Raw genomic sequence first — 19,984 nt, 5'->3', positions numbered from 1 at the left:
GGGGGGGGGGGGGGGGGGAAAGCAACTCACTGTCAACCTACGATGCTATTGCTTTTGTCCAGAACTAGCGTAACAAATGTCCATCATAACTGCTTTTCTCTGTGAGCTGATTTAGAGATTGAAAACAGGAAGGAGACATGACCTGGGGCATCACAGAATCAAATTCCATCAGCACAATGACTCCAAATTAGATCTCCACCTGGACACATTTGCCTTTGCTTTTTATTTGCTGCTCTTTCACAGAGCTTGGCTTTTATGCTTTTTGCCCCCGTTCACTGTCAAAGCATCTCCTGCAAACTGTGACACTGAAACCTTCCCATCTGCAAAGCAGTCCTTAGCAGAGCATTGCAAACATTGCTTTGGCAGCTCCACATGCTGCTGCAGTGGCAGCCTTCTGTACGCAGCTCTGCAGCTCAAGGGTCACTTCCTTGGAGGGAGCACCAGTCACATACTTGGTTCTAGAAGTCCAATTTTCCCCAGGCTGAGATGTTCCCTGCATCTGCTGATGTAAATAAAGACGATTTCACAGCCCTCCACGGCACTGCAGTTGTTCACAGCAACAAAGGATAAAGCTCTTGGAAGCACTTGCTCATCTTTAATGGAAGGAAGAACAATTCACAAAATAAATACAACTCTGCACTTTTCCCCGGTGTGATGATCAGCTTTTCTTTCTGTAAGAGTTTTTCCTATTTCTAGGTCATGTCCAAAATTTGTTAAGGCAAAGAGAAATCTTTCCATTCACTTTGTCAGAAGCCAAATTCAATTCCTGATGCCTGCACTTATGAGAAGCTCTTGCAACAGGCCCTGTGTCTCAGAAAGAATCAGAGGTGTAATGCTCTGAATTATACTCCATAACAAATTTTTCTGCTTTAAGATTTGCTCCTTTTTATTGCAGCACTCCAAAGAAAATAAAGCATGCAGAAACACCCCGGGCCTTGAGCTAAAGCACCGTACACGTGAATCAGCCACTGGAGCTGCTCACTGAATGCCAACCAAGGGATGATTTCTTTCCATTGTCTGTTATTGCTTTACACCGCTGACATAAATACAACCCTCCAGAGCCAAATTGGTGAGAACATACACAGAAAAGGCTCTCCCCAACTGTCAGAATCACAATTACTTCTAGTAATTGCTGGTAACATACATTTGCATTAGATACCGGTGCCCAGTAGGTCAGGGTGTGTTGCACAGCCTCAGACAGGAGCGACAAGCAGAGGTGATTGGAGTTATCTCAGTGCTAGAAGCAGCACTGTGGTCAGATATACTGGGAGGTGTGGGGAGCTGAACAACCATTAGCTAATTATGCTATTTGCTATTGTTTCCCTGAAGCTTTAAAAAAATCTTTGGCTCTGGTAAACATAAGCATGACCGTTTGGAAGCATGGGGGAAAGGAAAAAGCTTCCACTGCCCCAGCCAAAAGATTAGCAAGGGTGTGAAATGCAGGCAATAGCACTGCAGCCTTCCCTTTTGCAGGTCAGCAGCACAGACACCTGCCCTTTCCCATATGCTTACATTCACAGCAGTGAAACAGTGGTGATAGTCCTGATGCTTCTGCTCTGATTCCACCTCTGCCACTATCACATTTCTCACATCTTCCCATTCTGTTTCAGCCCCTGTGTTAACTCCCCACAACAAAGGAGGACTGAAGAGTGCATCCCTGCAATGCTGGGTTTCTGCATCCTGTTTCTCTTGGACTAGCAAGGCTGAATCAGAGGTGTCCTGACATCAGAGCCACTCTCAAGCTACAGTAGCTTTAAGGCATTTGCCTAGATTAGGAAATGGAATGGAGATTAAGCAGGGATTAACTAACACACAGCAGGCTAACCTGGACACAGGCTTTCACTTTTAACTTTGATTTGGCCAGTTAAATCTACATCCAAGGTGCTCACCTACAGCCAAAACATGGACAAAGGCAATGGTACACAACACCAACCTATACTGACCTCCTCCCTTCTGAGGTGTGACAACTGCCCAGAGCAGCCAGAGCACAGCAGCAGGATTTTTACCACAAAAAGAAAAAAAATACGCTTAGACCAAAATAAACATGATGCGATGCATTCCCTAATTTGTGCCATTGGCCCCAGCACTGCCCTAGGCTGATGGGACAGATGCATCAGGGGGCCACAGCTGGCACTGCTGTTCTCTGCAGAGCTAAACCATGTTGCTCCAGGACACTGGGGGGAGCATTCAGAGAGCAGCAGAGAAAAGGAGCTCTCAGGAACAGCAACTGCTCCAGCGTGGTGGGTGAGTCAGCCTGTAAAGCTCAAGGGATGGAAAGAATTGCAGTCCCTTGGCTCCGCCAGCTTCAGGCACCTTCTCTGGATTTTTGTCTCATCTCTTCCATCCTTCAAGGTACTTTTCCAATAGTTTCATATGCTATAGTAGAAAAGAAGGGCTAAGGATATTAACAGTCAAGCAACTCCCACACAGTCTCTCTAATCTTGTATGCTACTCATAAATCCAAGAACCAGGGAGAGAAAATAAGCTGGGCTGACTGCAGTCACTCTCTCAATGCCACAGGAGTGAGTATGTTTTACATTTCCATAGAACATTCCTATTCCCCTCTGCACTGCACCAACAGCACCAACACTAGTCTGTCAGCACACTCTGATGGCTCCATTCCCAATCACATGAAACTCCTCCATTGCAGCAGGGAAAACAAGATTGCCACGTGTTTGCCCTGGCACTGTCCCATTGCTGAACAGAGCATGGAGCAGCACCTGCACTGCTGGGCCAGGCTGTTTGGAAGGCAGCTGGGTTTGGGTTTCACAGCACTGCAACACTCGGCCCGTCCCAGTAGACACCTGTCATTCAACAGAAACTGCTCAAAGCAAGCTGCTTTCCACAAGCCTTCAGGCACATCCACACACACAACAAGGCAGTTTTCCTTTTGCCAGCTGCCCAGCTCCTGCTTGCAGCCCAAACAAAATTAACATAGTTTTCACAAGTGGGTTTTACAGAAATCCCAGCTTGAACATTTAGGATTTGCCTGCTTCTGAAAACGGAGTGACAGACAAGGAGCCGTCAGCATAAGCAGCATTTCTGAATCCTAAATCCTCTAACTCTGGCTTCAGCTCAACAAAACGTTTAAAAGCCAAGGCTTGCCCTCTGCACTGCATCCCACATCTGTTTATTATGGAGAGGCATCCTGCAAGAAGGAAAGATGCAGCAGAGCCAGGCACAGCCAAGCTGAGCCATAACATTCAGCATCTTTCTGATAAACCCTTGTGTTTCCTTAAAAAATGTGCATGTTCATTGCAAGCTGCTCTTCCAATGCAGAGCAGGTGCTGACTACCACCACCCACACACGCCTCTCATTTGAGGTGACCTGCTTCATAGCTAGACAGTGTCAGGACAAAGCACCGATATGCTTCCTGCCTGCAAGGCCCCTGTCTGTTACATAATGCAGCCCACCTGATCCCCTCTCACCACAAAACACAGGCACGCAAGTAGGTGCGCAGACAACTGCGTATCACTCCATGCCCAGCAGGGATGTTTGTATCCTTGCATGCCACTCAAATCAGATATGTATATGCTAAAAGCAGCAAGGAAAGGGGGATATAGTTCTCATGGGTGCAAAAGAGAATGAGGAGCGGTGGAGGCAGTGAGGAGTGAAGGAGAGAGACACTTACATAATACTTGTCATCATCCTTGTTGTAGGCCAGCTTCACAACACCATAGGAACCCTGAAAATAAAAACAAATTGTAGTCAGTTCAGCAGCTTTGCCTTGTCTTCTCGCTGCTCAGGGCTGGTAGTACGTTGCCCTCTACATTCTGGCCATGAGGCATGTGCTGAAGATTAACACCCACAGGTGGAGCTGTGTGTCAGCCCATCACCTAATGCCCCAAGACCAAGCCATTGTGCATGACCTATGTCAAACACGGCTGGGGAGGGGAGAGAATAATGTATGCAGATTTTTTTGTGCAAGTTTGTATGGCCACCTTTCTGCACTTCTGAGCAAGTCTATTTTCAGCCACAAAGCCCTTCATCTCTTTAGAGTGAATGAACTTCAGGAGGACCAACAGCCAGCCTTCCTCCAACAGCCTGTTAGATTGTTGCTACGCCCACAGCTCCAGTAACAGCCTGAAGCCAAACTCCATTGAAGCTTCTTGCTTTGGAGAGGAGTTTGGGTTAATAAAACTTCTGCTGAAAGTCTCTGCAGCATGATACGCATTCAACTGCAACCACCAACTGCCAAAGCAGGTACAGCTTCCAAAAAGCATAATTGCTTGTGGATCCATCTGCAGTGATGGCAGATGTCCAAACACACAGGTGTCTGAACTGCTCAACAGCCCAGTCCTCTAAATAACTTTGGAGGAATCTCTTCTGAATCATTCTGCAGAACTTAAACATGGACTACAATTAAACCAGCAGTTCATTCATAGAAATAAAAACTTGAGCTAGTGCTGGCATGGACCAAACACTGCCCTCCTCTTTTTGTTTTTGTTTTCTTCCCCTGATGGGTTGTATTTATGCATTAAAACCATTTAGCAAGTAACATTTGGCAAGCAAACGTCTTGGAAAGAAGCCAACTTAACCACCTTCAGAGGGAAGGAAAACAAATTTAGACTTCAGAGGCAGTCATTTCACTTTGACCTTGAACTAAACTTGCCCATAACTAATAAGGCAAAAAAAGAAAACAAACAAACAAACAAACAAAAACCCAAATCAAACCAAAAACAAGTTTCAAGAAGTCTTGGCCACTAAGACCTCCCAGTCTGGCACAGCCTTTTGACCTGTACTTTATGTGTGTGGTTATGCAGGTTGCTTATGACAAACACCAGCTCCAGCAACATACCTTGCCTATTTCACTCTGCAGCTTGTACTGGTTTAATTGCACGCAGTCCTGTGGATCAAAAGGAGAACATAATTAGAGTATTGGTAAAAGGAAATTGTTTGATTCAGCATCAAGCAGAGGCAGAGTGTTGAACAGCCAAAGACAAGACCTTATTTAAACCACTCTAAGTTACACTATAAGCACTACTTTGTTTGTTTGTTTTACAAAAACAGCTCATAACAAAACAATTATGAGCTCAATTCTGACTGTGCTGCAGTGGCTCCAGCAGCACATTCACCCCCCCCAAAGCTCCAGCACTGTTCCAGGCACAGACTGATGGATTGTTCTTCGAGGAGAAAATACAGAGCCAAACTCCTCTGCTGTGTTCTGAACAGGGTTGTATTCCGTGAGTAAAAGAACAAAACTCTGACACACACACACCTGCAATAAGAGCTTGATACCCAGAGCCAGTGGGCTGCTGTAGCTCCCTTTGACTTCCCTAGGAAGTGAGTCTGAAGGTCAGAGTGTCCTTCCAGAAGCTCATACTGAATAAGGTGTTGAGGAAGGGGACTATGTACAGCACTAAAAGATTCTCATGAGTTTGTCAGTCTCAGGAAAAAATAATAATAATAATAATAAACACACAGAAAACCCCCACAGAGTGCTGGCAGTGCTTCTCCAAAAATTAAGATGAAATTCCATTCTGCTGGAGCCAAAAGTGTCTGCATTTTCTTAAGCCCGTCCTGCACACGTCCCATGACAGCACAGAGAAAGCTCACACACCAGCACTGTGAGCCCCAGCTCAGGGCACCAAGATCTTTCAGCACTAAGGGCCTGGGCACATGGGGTACAGAGGCATCATCCCTTGTCCCCACTACAGCACTGCCATGTCCCCATCCCTTTGGTGAGTGTAGCACAACTCTGCAGTGCTCAGCAGGAACACTGACTGCTCGCAGCTCACTATTTTGCAAATATTTATTCAAGGAGGGACTCTGGGATGCTGCAGTGTTGTGGCTTTTTTTTCTTCTTTTGGCACCTCGGTCCAGACTTAACATACAACATTTAACTGCATTGCAGGGGACAGCACAGCCCTGAACTGCATGGAGTGAAGGAAGCAGAGAGTTTCCAATCAACGTGGATGAAACGTGCTGAATCTTAGACAGGATGTGCTTTAGACAGGCAAATGTTATGTCCCCATCCTCTTGCAGCATCCTTCCCATTAAAAGCAACACTAGTTTACATATCAAGATGCATTCGAGCACTGATGCAGCAGATGATTATTCTGGCACTCCCCCCAGCATGAGCCAGAATTTCCAATGCAAGTGATCATCACAGTGAAGGAGAGTAAAGAAATGGAGAAATTATGACTTTTTTTAGCTTGCAGTGGCTTGTCACAAATACAAAGAATGATTTAAATCTCCATCTTGTTTCCAGTGAAGAAAGTTTTTTCCACCACACTAACAAGGAAAAAGAGCCAACAGCAAGTAATGGAGCCACAGAAGTGCATTAATTCTATTGATAGCAAAGCACATAAAATCTTACCAACAGCAAAACCCAATCAATTAGAACTAGGAGCAACAAGAGAGGAGAGCACGACCCAGCAAAAGACAAGATATGAAGGATCAGATCACTGAAATGTATAGAACAAACTCATCACATTTTAAAAGAAACTCCTTCTCAAATAGGAGGCAGCATTCAGAGCCCAAGGTACAGACACACAGGGGGCAAATTCCCACGAAAGCACTAAGTCAGCAGATTCACTTCCCAGCCTGAAGCTGTGCTTTGCACCGTAGTGACTTACACAGATTGAGAAGGAGCAGTTTAAGTACTATTTCTTTTTCAGACAGGAACACTGATCTCCAGGCCAAGACTTATTTTTTTCCTTTAAGATAACACTGTACAACTCTTGACTTCATCACAACAATGTTCTGCAACAGCTGATATCATTTCTTACTGTTTGTACTTAATGAGAAGTGTCAGTACATTAGACTGCTGCATCCATCTAAGCACGCAGTCATTGTTCCACCTTAAAAAGCAGATGCCCATCTGTTTGCATGTCCAAGGCATTACTCAAAAGAAAGAGTGGAGAGGTCAGAGACACAGAAAGTACAAAAAGTGATCCAAAAAATCATAAATAGCAGTGAAGTCCAGGCCCAAATCCATAAATCCTGCTGCCATCACTGTGCGACAGAAGCTCTGAGCAATGGAGAACTGAGTCTTTGCTGCCCAAAGGGGACACTGGGGTGGAAATGAAGAACAAGAGCTGATTTCCAAAAGAAGCCATTTCCAAAAATAATGAGGGCAGCCATGTATACATACATTGGGAAATATCCTACCTCTGAAAAGAAGCCAAATTCACCCATCTCAGAATAGTGACGAGTTTCACCAATTTAGAGATAAAAAAACTGGGAACTTCAAGTCACTAATGAAGACAGTGCTGCTTCAAACCCCCCCAACACAGCTGAAAGGGGAGGTGAAAGCAGTTCTAAAAACAGACTAAATGAAAATAAGAGCCAGACAAGGGGCATCTGGGGCAGCAATGGATATAAATTACCGAGCTGTAAAGGGACAGAGGAGGACCCACAGGAAGCGCAGAGCTCATAAGAAGATAAGAAAAACAAATAGATTTTTAAACATCATCCAACAAGTGCAGAAGTTGCAGCCCAGTGCTGTGACTGGCTGCGGCTGTGCAGAACACCAAGGCTGAGCACCACCGTCTGGGTTCACCCACCCCAAACCCCAGATCTGAATGCAGCATGCCAGGCATTTCCTGAACCCCCAGCAGCTCATTTGGAGAGTGACTAGGAGAATAAAGCCATCTTTTTCCAGACTCTCCCTCAGAGCCTGCTGGCATGGCTAATGGCTTTAGATTTCCTCAGTACATAACGTGACAGCTGAGCTTCCCACGCAACTCTCACTGAGGCAGGAATGAGGGGGCTGAGGGCAATGGGATGGAGGCAGCCCCTCTGCAACTGTAGCTGTGTGCTTTCTCCTCCTCCCAACCATACCTTTAAAATGAGCTTCAGGTAAATTGGAAATGTAACTTTTAAATAAAGGTTAATTAGTGCTAGGAAAAGAAATTAGCATTGTCTGTGGGGAATTCTTCTTTGAAGGAACGTTTTACAAGCATCTTTAATCTTTTCAAGAGAATTCAAGTTTGAGCACTGCAGCAAGACCTCTGCAAGGAAGAAGGTTGGGACCTGCTGGGCTGGAGGAGGGAAGTGCTTCAGCCCAAGCAGAGCCTCAGTCCCCTCTGCTCCTCTGGTCCCTGTCTTGGTATAAGGCAAGAAAACCACAGCCTTGTAAAGAGAATCAGGCAGCTCCCAAGCATTTAATGAGTACAAAACCTGAGTCAGCCCAACACCAGAGCACCGAACCTCATAGCTCCTGACACCAGCTGCTTCCAACAAGTCAAACAGACAAGTAAGAGGCCTGATGTAAAGATGTGGAAAAGCAAGAGAAGGGACAAAGCCATTACTTATTTTCTGTGCCTCTGGGGTGAGCTACGGACTCTGTGAGCCAGAGCCATGGTTGTCCTGCCACTGGGAAGGCACTGATTGCTGGTGCCTGGTACTCAGTGCAAAGAGAAAGCAGCAACTCAACGGCTTTAAACAGGTGAGAGAGTGGTCAACCCTGTGCTTAGCCTCAAACATACCTCATCTCCATCTCCACAACCATGCATCTCCCCAGACATCTTTGCTGTTTCTTACAGGACACAGGCAGCAGCTCTGTGAGCAGTACTGGCTCCCAAGGGCCCTGCTGAGGGAGCAAGCGCCCACAGCTCTCACCTGACCTCCCCTTCCATCTGCTACTGCAGCAATTCCCTGTTACTATGATGGTTTTTAATGAGCACAGCTCTGGTTAGCATCTTGACTGCACTGCAGCAAGGCTCTAAGCAGTTACAGCAAGTAACCACTTCCTCACTGGCTCTGCTGCACCATGCATATGACAGCTGCAGACTGCTGCATACTGTGTGTCCTGTGTCCTTGGTTTGACAAGGCAGCAAGGCCCCCTCTGCTCCCTGTCCTACCCAGTAACTCACATCACAGCATGCACACCAGTAGCTTAGCTAGAAAGAAAAGCTCTAAGAGCCATCCTGGTCTGCAGGAGAGGAGCTGCAGCTACCCGGAGAAACTCATCTGAAGGAGAGGGAGTCACAGCCTTCAGTTACCACCGCTGTTACAAATCCATGCAAACACTTTCAAGACAAAAGAAAATCCTGATAAGCATAGAAAATGCCAGTGCATTTAAGCTCTTTATAAAATTAAATCATGCCTTCAATAATGGCCAAACACAAAAGGAGCTGTATAAACTTCAAAGTGTAAAACCATGAAATACCAGCAGCAAAGCTGCTATAATTGATGAACTCCCAAAAGGCACACACTGCAGGGACACAGAAAACAAATGCAGTTGGTCTCAGCCCATTCTCTGAACAGCCTTACAGACATTCTGCATGCTACCACCACATCACTGGGAGTCCCAGGCCACTAGCAGGACTCCTTCAGGCAGGTGAGGGCTGAAGGATCCCCATTACAGCTTTAGGGGACGGATGTAAAGGTGATAAGCCAAAGTGAGCCTAACTCCTGGTTTCAAGAATCTTAGAAAAACCACTGCTTTCAGATTTACTATTTTGAAAAACTACAGACTCCAGTTACCAGTTAAGACTTATCTCACACCTCAGCACCATAAGTAAAGTGGAGAACATACCTACCTCAGCATCTGAGATGGAGACTCGATTGGACTCTATTGTCGGCCTCCGCACGATACGTGGTGATGGCCCTGTGGCATAATGACCAAAACCTGGAGCATTGCTCGAAGCCAAATGGCTGCCTGATGATCTTTCCTGAAGAGACAACTTCCTACCTGATAGCACAGGTCTAGCAAGAGGTCTCTTGGAAGCGTGCCCCCAGTGAGCATCATCTGGCTGCTGCAAGAGCAGGACTTCATTCGTTTCCACGTCACTGTTGACTCCATTTCTTTGGATGTCTTTTACATTATCAGAAAAGACTGCGTCATTTTCTTCAGTGATGTCTTCACCATTTTGGTCACTTCTGTCTGGGTGAACAGCCACATCTATGGCTGCCACCCGCTCTGACAGTTCAGCCTGTGTGTCTTGGAAGCCCGTGTCACTGACTTCACCCACAACATCTGTTGGAGAGTCCCCCATCACTGCGTCCTGCCCACAGAGTCTCAGATGGGACTGCAGAGAGCTGGAATGCTAGCACTCCCAGAGAGAGTATGGCATGGCTGAGTGTCTCATCAGAATATCTGGAAGGAAACACAAAGAGAGGTAAGAGAGTGGCAATGTCTATACAGCACAACATAATCAAGACACTCACCTTTGAGTCCTTCCATCCAAAAAGAAAACAAAGACAAAACTCTAGCAGCCTGTCAGCGAACAGCAAGCAGCCATCCAGAAGGAAAGGCAGCACCAAACATCAAGCTAGATACAAAATTTATGCTAGTGATAACGATGAGATTTTACCTGCACGCACCAACACAGATAAATGGAACTTCTCTTTCTCTTATGTGAAAGCATACATCATCCTCACTGCCCACCATGTAAAAAAGCCACACTGAGTTGCAAATCAACAAGGCTTAATGATTATCAGCATGTGGGAATCGGCTTTTCCTTTGGAAAGGCCCACAAAATGAAAATGTAACACAAAGCTATAACTGCTGAATAAAACTCACTGTTTCCTGCATGCTAATTTCAGTCTCAATTTAAACCAGAGAGTTCAGTCTTCCCAGTGTGGTCCAGAGCAGGAAATGATCCTCTGCAGCACGTCTCTCAACACTTAATCACTTCTAAAGATGTGCTGCTGCCAGATGCACCATTTGATCACTGTTTCTGGGGAGACTTGGGGTAGATTCTAAACAGCATTAGTCACCGAATCCCGGATTACATCCAGAGAACTTCACAACTTCACTGTAGGCTCCGCAAGGAGATATCTCAACCTTTGGCTTTCTACACGCAAAGCTGCCACAGAAGCAAAACATCACTCATAATGCCTTGTTTTCATGGCCACTACACTTAATTTACAGGAGGAACAAGTGGGCTGAGTGAGTTCAAAAAGCCCCAGCCAGCCACCAGCCTGGGAACACAGGTGACCTCCCCAGGAAGCATGGAGCAAAGCTTGAACCTGGCTTGAAGCTTCCCAGCGATGCTCAGTGAAACTGCAGCCAAATGCTGCTGTAAAGAGGAACAACCTCCAGGTCTGGTGCAGAAGCACAGCAGACAAAGACAAGCAAACCTTTATGTCAATAAAAAAACCTGAGAAAGATCTGGATGGCAGATTTAACCCTAGGTCGCAGGCCAACCACAGGGGAAGCATGCCATGCACTGAATGTCACAGGAAGGAAACATTCAAATCCAACACATCCTTCACCGCAGGCCTGCTGTTCACCTCCTTCCTCTCCTTCCCCTCCCTGGTATAATCTTCCCCCATCTCCTGCCTTTCCTGCAGGCATGTTTGAAACAAACTGACAGAAACGTCAGTCACTCAGAACAGTAATGAAATGAGGAAATCAACTTTAAAAGCTTCTATTAAAACTATATTTAAACCCTTCAATACCAAACAACAGATCCCTTCTGGTGCAGGAGGCAGTTACAGGCAAACAAGTGTTACATCCCCTTTTCTAGACCTCCCTGTTCTCTCTAACCCCACATCATGTTCACCTACAGTTCCCATTATTAAGCCTCACTAGTTTGTCCTCAGTAACAAGCTTCATAGCAGAGAGCCAGATGCAGCCTAGAGCTGAATCAGCAATGAACCTTGACCTGCAAAGCGTATTTGCATGAAACCTGTGGAGGATTTATAGTCTGCAGCACAGGCAGGGTTTACTCCTGCAAAGCTTCTGGCCCGACTTAGGAACACTGGGTTACAGCGATTGCAAGCCTGTGGCTGCCCCATTACCTCCAAAGCTGCTCTTGTGCTCCAGCACCTCCAGGGCTGGGCTGCAACTCCGACCCTCTTGGAGCACTTTAGTTTCAAAGAGACAAAAGATTTTAACAGGATGGACTCCCTGAGGCTCATCTGGTTGCCTCCAAGTGTTAATGCTTCAATGTATCTTATGGATAATCCACAACTTCACAAAAGAACCCACCACCAACTACACACATGGTTCACCACATCCAAACAAATCCATACAGCATCATTGCTGCTGGAAGTATTAAAAAACCAACAGCAAAACTTTAAATAACTGCTCATTTTTACAGTCAGGCTTGTTTTGGATTGTGCCGTTCTAAAGAGTTCCTTTTCACAATTAAACCTCCCAAAAATACATCAAAAAGCGATAGTTTCTGACTAAGCAAATCAATTACACACTGAGCAACCTCAGAGGGCAGAAAACTCAGGAAAAAAAGACAATTATTTATTGCTGCTGGGCAAAAATCAACAGTGGGTTTGCACAGTTCACCAGGCTGTAACACACCTGCACCTGGCTGCAACAGGAAATCCCAGTGTAACACACACACACACAACTACCTGCATAGAGCTCCTGCTGCTGCCCTGCGTCTCAGGCTCCTCTCAGGCTCAGTCTGATCCCAATCGACACCGACCACCTGCTGCACATCAGAGGATTCTGCTGCAGACAGGAACTAAAGCTGCAAACAAGCTTATATGAGCAGAATTAATTTACTTACACATATCTTATTTCCCATTTTTGCCTTTAGCTATTCCTCCGCTGCAGGGAAACTGCGACTTCACCGGTGTTTTCTGCAGTACATTTATCAAATGGCTGCACATGTTTCCCAGACAGGCAGCGAGCAGAGCATGGCAGAACGTATGTTTTGAAAAGGAACGTGATTCCAGAAAAAAAATCTCTCTGTATTGTAAGGGAGATGGGTGAACGTAATTAATTTTGCTGCTCCAGAAAGTATTTCAAAGCACTGTCTGAAAAATAGAAATTGTAACCATAGCTTACTGCTTGCTCCCTCCATATGGCTAACTAGAAATGCTCGTACACAACAGACCAGGCGGTTACAAGGCCCTGGGCTCGGCACATCCAGCTTCATTTCCTGACTTTGCCACAAGCTGCTCAGAAAAATGACTTTCCAGCTTCATCTGTCACACTTTGCAGGTTAAAGTTGTTATAACCGCCCTCAGCCCACCTCATCCCGCTTCCCCTTTCTTGTCTCTGAGAATGTGTCTGCCCTGTGCAAAGGAAACAAGGAGCCTTTGTAGTAGAAGAGATCACAGTGAAGCGTAACTACAACAAGCGTTTGCAAGCAAAGCACTCAGGCAGCAATTTAGCTCCTGCTCAATGGTAGAGATTTCTTCAGATGCCTGAGGTCGGTGTCCTCTGTGCCAGCTCAGGGACACCAGTGTGTCCCCATTTGAAGGCCAGCTCTATTTGGTGCCTCTCGATCTGGCAAGACCCACAGGCACTTCCATAGAGAGAGATTCCAAAGCTCATGGACTGTTTAGCCTGCTCCTTTAATATACAGCAGCAAGATCAGGAATCAGTGCAAGTTTTCTAAGCAGTGCAGATAGCTGTGTGCCAGGACAGGCCAACTTCAGAGGTGATGTCACCTCCATGACCAGCATCTTTCAGGTCAGCATCCAACAATCCCAGGCCTTCAGCCCCACCACAGGCAGCACAGGATTAATAACCTGCTCTGGATGCTGGCAATTAGAGCCAGAAACTCCCTTTAAGGAGAGAAGCAGCAAGTCCTAGGCTGGGCTGCCAAGTCCTGAACATCTCCTCAAATTACATTTTTGAAATATTAGGTCAGTAAGTTCCTTGCAGAGTCTGAGCTGTCTCTCCACACCAAAGAACACAACACAGCCCGTGACTATTTCCATACCAGTATGCATCCTGCACTCCCTTTTCTGTATCTGGGCCTGCAGGACCTACATGAGCTACCTGACACCAGGGAGATGCTCCACACACACCATCCTGATGCTATCAGCCTTTCTCACCTGGACAAGGCCCACGACCAGAGTCCAAGCAGCTGGCTCAGACACCTTCAGCCTGGAGAAGCTGAAGGGGAGCTCAATCTGAACTGCATTGAGCCTTAGTGAGACACACAAGTCCCCAATGGGCTGTTTCATGTGCTTCTCTGCACCTGAGCAAACCACCTTCAGGCATCCGCTGGCTGAATGGTGGCTCATATGGAGCACCAAATTGCTGTGAGGAGATACAGCTCTGTGAAGCCAAAATAAATATATTAAAAAAAAAGCAAATCCCTGCAACCCTTGCAGAGATAATCAAGACAGATGGATACCAGACCAGCCACTCAGACTATGTGCTCACTGGGAAAAGGGTAAGCTGCCGTCAGTACAGACTCATAGCCAGAACCAGGAGACATCATTACAACCCAAATAATAAGTAAGAACGTAGTGTTTGTGCTTTTGACATACGTGCCATACACGTGCCTCATTCTGTGCCTTTCAAGACTCTTGTGTCACAGCACAGACAATCGTATCTTGCTGAGAATCCACTCAATCCTGCTATAATAATTCTAGGCTTTTTTTCCTCTTCTCTCCACAATTCTTGGCAGTGAGCCTGGTTGTTGTGGCACAGCTGAAAATTAGATCATAAAAGAGAGGAGCTTTGATTACTTCTGTGAAGCTGGTAGCACAGCTTCAACTGTAACCGCTGAACGACAGCAAAAATAAAACAACCCTACAGTATTTCTGCAATTCAAGTGTTGAGGGAGAAATCTGAGATGTGAGGGTCAGGTACCTGCCCTGCCACATCTCCCAAATGACAAACAAACATCTCCTGGCCACATTCCTTCTTCTGGAAAGCCCATCACCTCCATCTCCTTTGTCTTAGTGCCTATGTGCCTTAACAAGGAAGGGTGTTTCCAAAAGGCATTTTAGGATCAAATCAACCCTGGAGCTACAAATGATGCGCACAACACACTGCTCTATCCTTGACCTTCTCTTCTTCCCTTCCCTCTCAGTGAAGGAGGCAGCACTGCTGTTTCTGTTCCCAGATATGTACGCAGACATCAGACAGCAGGATTGAGCTCAGCAGCAGCTTCCTGATACTATATTAAAGATATAACTTCAGTCATGATATCGGTGTCAGAGTAATTAGCAGCACATTTTAACTATGTTTTGAAACTAAACAGGATGCTGAACTAAAAGCTCCAGTCTACCAACACAGCATGAGAGATAACAAGCACCTCATGCACAGGGTACGGAGCTCAGGAGGTGTTACAAAAGACTCTCCCAACTGCATTATATTTCATCGCTCCATGTTCTAATTATACGATTAAACAAATCTGCATAGGCAGATGCAATTACACTAATTGCATATATAAGCGATCATCAACCAAAAATCACTCTGAAGAAAAAGTTTCTACTTAAGGAAATTCCTATAACGAGAAAAACTGAGGAGTGTCAAATCCATCTAAACAAGAGAGATACTGGAACACAAAACACTCCAGAGAATGATGGCAAAGCCAAGGACATGATTTCACTGGGTGCAGCAACACCTTCACCTTTTAACCATGGCTTTGGTGGGAACAGCACTAAGACATCAGTGAGGACTTGTGCTATTCTACATTCAGGCCACGCTGTAAGCACTTTCATGCAGCAGGTTTGGCTGCTGTGTTTTGTTGCAGACAGAGGTTAGGCAGCACTGGTTATCAGACTGATTCTAGACTGTGTTTGTTTCTGCTTGAGTCTTTTAAAGCTGTTTATCAGTGTAGGAGCATTATTAGTGGTTTTCTTTTGCAAGTTACAGCCAAGAAGATGCAGGGAATGGTCAATGAGAGTGACTCAGCCCACACAGCTGCAGAATAAATACTTCCACTCATCACTTGTACAGCATCCCCAGAGTGACCGCACGCCTGGCGCATCCCAACACCCACAGCATCCCTGCTGACAACCTGAGCTCAGATTATGACAAATCCCATTTGCCCTTGTGACAAGTGACATAAAAGACTTGCAGGGAAAGGATCCTGGCTGCTGAACCAGGCTGATGTTAGCCACACACACTGTGGTTAGGAAAGATGGAGGTGGCGGTGTGGGAGAAGAGCAATGGGTCTGGTTACAACGGATGACCAAGCAGATGTCCCAGCACATCCCCCTGACCACATGGGATTGTTTGTCCTACCTCCAAAAGACCCTGCAGACATTAACATGGAAGAACTGGACTTAGTATAATAGGCACAGAGTCTGAAAATTATGTGAATTACTCACAGTTTGATATCAGAGGAGAGACTTGGCTTCCAAAGCTGCTCCTGTCCAGTACTAACCAACACTGACCTGGACCATCAGAACCTGCACACCCCAATCCTTTCTCCCCAAAGCCATAAAGAGCACAGGGTGAAGGGTTAATGCAGAATTTGTGCAGCTCAGGACAGGACTCTTGGAGCTGAAGCTGAGCAGGGAGGATAAAGTGTCATTATTATTGCCACTTGCTCAGCTGAAAGGCATCATGATGCCCTGGTGAGGCAGGCAGCAGTGGCAGGGAGCACAGCTTGCTGGAGGTGGCATTTAAACAGCCAGAGAGGGTGCTTCAAAGAAATAACCAAGAACGTCAAATTACATGAAGTTTGAAAGAGTTTGGTATTAATGAGCAAAGTAGTAGCCAGACCTAATTGATTCATGAGCAAAATAACTACCTCAGTTAGCAAGTTTTTAATATTTAGGGTCTTCAGTCCAATAACGACTTTTCAAATCTCTGTTCCCTGTGAAGGTAAATGGCAGATTAAAGAAAAAAAGCTGTTCTACGGGAAAAAATTAGTCTTAGATGAGCCATCTGCTGCTGCAATCCATGATGATATCTCAAAACTGCCACAGAGGAAGATGCAGTGAAACTGAAATGAAGAATTTAAGAGGAACTGAGCAGCAGATCAGTCTCCACAGGTGAGGTCTACCTCTCTACAATGGCAAAATCCTCTTCAATCTCATGGGAGCAGAACTGAGCACAAATCAAACCTGTCTCTAAAACTCCTCAGGGCACTGTGAGTGTACAGAAGTCTTGTGAAAAAAGAACAGGTTAAGCTGCATTGCTTTATTCTCTTTTGCATCAAACCTGCTCTGGATACAAGCAAACCAAAGGGTTTCCTAACCACAAATGCCAGCTCAGCTGCAACTGTATTCCTATTGGAACTCCCCTGCCTGGAACAGATTCTGTAGTAAGGCCCAGTGAGTCTGAGCAGTGTTCTGTTTCCTTGGCTGAGCTTGCAATGTACAATGGTGAAATAAATAAACAGGAAGGAGGGAAGAAGCAACCCATGTGTGTGAGCAGACAGGCTTCTTTTCCAAAGCGGTGTCTCAGCTCACCACTGCACGCTGGCACCCAGCACAGACAGCCTGCACAGTTCCAGGCTGCTTCTTCCTTCCTCTCTCATGTATTGGTTTCTGCAGTCTATTTCCCAGGCTCAGCTGAGGAGGTGGGTGCCTGCCTACCTCCTCCCCCACCAACATCTTGCTGTACCAACTGCCATGGCTTACTCTGCTTTTGAGATGCTCGTGAATGCTCAGACTTCCTAGTGCTGCACAATATGGAGGAATTTAATTATATAAAAGCAAATCATCTCAGAACAACACTGGCATCATTTAGGAACAGCAAAGTGGCACTGGGGAACGCGCATGTAAAGTGTACGTATCAACAGAGCAGCCAAGTAACTCAGCATCCAGTATGTTTGCCACACAACCAGTGCCAGCTATAAGACAGCTGGACTTCACATTCAGAGCTCATTTCTTTTTTTTCCCCCCTCTGTATTTCCACACAAGCAACTCCCATCTTCTGATAATCTTTAGAAGGCCCAGGACTTGAAAACATGTTCTCGGTTCAGCTGTGCAATATCAAAGGCAGAAGCGGAGAGGCGGTGCATGCAGAGGGAACAGGCTCCAGGGATCAGACAGCAGAGATCCCACAGGAGTCACAACCAGATAACCTCCATGGCAGCTCCCATTGTTAGTGCACACATAGCCCATGCTGCTGGGAAATTTAGAGGGTAGCAGGTTTCTCAATTCCTTTGAAGCCTTAAGCTTTAGCTCTTTAAGTCAAATGCACTTTCAAAACCCCAAGGTCAATGACTGGAGATTATCCAGAGAGGCACTAAGTGAGCTGCTCAGCAGAAAGCTGTTCTTTTGAGTCCCTGAAATGCCATTCCAGGAATGTAGGCATTCATCACAGCACAAAAAAGGCCTTGAAACACCAAAGTACCAATGAAACTACCCATGGGTAGATTCACATGGAAAAAGGAGTGTGTAAACGCCACCTGGGACACTGAATTCACCCCTCAATGATTCTGGCTCTGCACAGTAAGCCCAAGACTGATGGCAGCTGCAGCTGGGGTGCCAGCAGCCTCGGGACACCGAAGTATTGTCCTCATTTTCAACAACACTCTGACAGCTCCACGAGCTAGCAGACCCCAGACCTCTCGTCCTAGGCTCCATCATAGGTAATGCCACTTAAAAAAACACAACCTGAATTTGGCAGTTTGCCCCCCAAAAAATTAAGGCAAGGAAAAACAAATACAGGTCAAGAGGAGAGGAAGGAAATAAACAGTCTGCAAAGTTTAACAGCAAGCACAGACAGGTGGAAATGTGGGATGTGGTTTGCAAATGCAGTCTGAATGCTGCTTGGCAGTGCGGCCTGCCCCAACCACAGCAGGAGAGCACACAAGAAGATTGAAAGCCAACGGACCCAGACAACAGCAGCAATACATGCCTCTGTCAGCAGCACAGGTCCCATGAGATGTCCCTGCTGTACAGATCGGGGTATCGCTGGCAGATGAATTACACAGCTCCAGCTACTCAGGTATCCTTCTCTGGTTGCTGAGGAGGAGAAGTCAAATAACAAAACTGGTAACAACACACAGAAAAAGGAAAGTGTGTTTAAAAGCCTTGTTGGCTCTCAGCCAGGGTGTTCAGCACCTTCCAAGATGCATCTCAGAGCAATTAGTCTGGGCACTGCCACCAGGTTTCACCACACAGTTGGTGCCTGCAATGCAGATAACAGCTCTACTACAGCAAAACACTTAAGTGCATATTTGAACTTTAACTACAGTCCCAGGACATCAGAAGGGGCAACATTCTCATGCATAACACTAAACAACTCAGCCTCAAAAATGTGGAAATAGATTCAAGCAAGTATCTGGATCAGTGTGTTTCATGCATATCAAAATGAGACTGCTCAAGTCCACAAGAGATGCACAGAGAAACAGGGAGCGAGGTGTTCTCCCATGCATTCTAATTGCTGTTGACATCTGGGATGTCACACACTCTCTTTTGGACACCATACCACAAACACCCAACATCACCAACCAACCACCCAACAGAAATACAAATAAATCCACACCTGGAGGCAGCCTTTATCTGCAGCTCTATCTGCATTCTCTGCAAGTGAAGTAAACCTCACTTAGATGGTTTTCTGTGCAGTAGCAACACCAAACAGCTAACGTTTGCTGTTATTATTACCATCATTACCATACATTATCTCATAATTATATATTGCCTTTGAGGTTTAGCAATAGTTTTGCAAATTAGTTAGGTCAGAAAACAGAACACAAAGAAACTACTCGTGGAATTAAAAATGCAAAACAAACTGGAGAACGTAATGAGGAAGTAATAAATTCCACTTTACTTGAATTCTCTCAAAGTGAATGGTGGTGAAGTGGTTCATGTCTGTAACCCAGGAGATCCAGCTGAGACAGAGACCTTAAAACCTAAAGGCCTGTGAATGATTGCACAGTGACTGTGATACTAGAAGGAAAATGAAAGATTGGAGGAAAAAAAGGGGAAAACTCATTTGCTATGTATGGAATCCACTGCCAGCTTTATCTAAAGTAACTTCATTGGTTCCCCCTGGTTCTCAGATACGCTGTTCACTTGTTTAAACATGTGCACATTTCTGAACAATCAGGATTCAAGACAACTTCTTCACTATTCTACTAATAGAAAAACATAGCCACAAATGAACAAAACGTTGAAAACAACAAGGCTTTATTTGCACAGCAATCTCGAGAGTGTTTCAAAGGACAGCTTCCAGCTAAACACGCTTTAATGTGCTGCTGCAATTTGAGAATAGGCTCAGACTTGTACTTACCCAGAATACGGACACACTCAAGTACCCTGAGAACAAAGCCTGAGAAGTCTGACTTGGAAGCATGAGATCACTGTGCCTGACCAGGAAACAAACAGCAGCATTAATTGAAGAACTGCTATAAAATCCAGGCTAAGTTTTTGGGATATACCTGAACTGCCAGATAGAGCTGTTTCAGTTTCTGTTTG

The 19,984-nt window shown here is 45.6% G+C and overlaps 1 protein-coding gene across 7 annotated transcripts in view; it reads right to left on the bottom strand.

Moving 5' to 3' along the window:
* Nucleotides 1-19,984, bottom strand: part of CAMKK1 (calcium/calmodulin dependent protein kinase kinase 1) — a 62,178-nt gene that overhangs the window by 24,950 nt on the left and 17,244 nt on the right. For 4 of the 7 annotated variants that reach the window (XM_015880717.2, XM_015880715.2, XM_015880719.2 and 1 more), the window contains 3 exons: nt 9,490-10,046; nt 4,800-4,847; nt 3,633-3,686 (listed from right to left, as the gene is read on the bottom strand). In XM_015880717.2, the coding sequence (XP_015736203.1) occupies nt 3,633-3,686; nt 4,800-4,847; nt 9,490-9,945 (558 nt within the window). In that variant the 5' untranslated portion in view covers nt 9,946-10,046. Of the gene's footprint in view, nt 1-3,632; nt 3,687-4,799; nt 4,848-9,489; nt 10,047-12,265; nt 12,385-19,984 lie in introns of those variants that run through there. The other 3 variants (XM_015880716.2, XM_015880720.2, XM_015880721.2) reach the window with 3 other exon arrangements.

This window comes from Coturnix japonica, chromosome 19 (genome assembly GCF_001577835.2).
Source record: "Coturnix japonica isolate 7356 chromosome 19, Coturnix japonica 2.1, whole genome shotgun sequence".
Lineage (NCBI taxonomy): Eukaryota > Metazoa > Chordata > Aves > Galliformes > Phasianidae > Coturnix > Coturnix japonica.
This window is presented reverse-complemented; position numbering and strand designations above follow the sequence as displayed.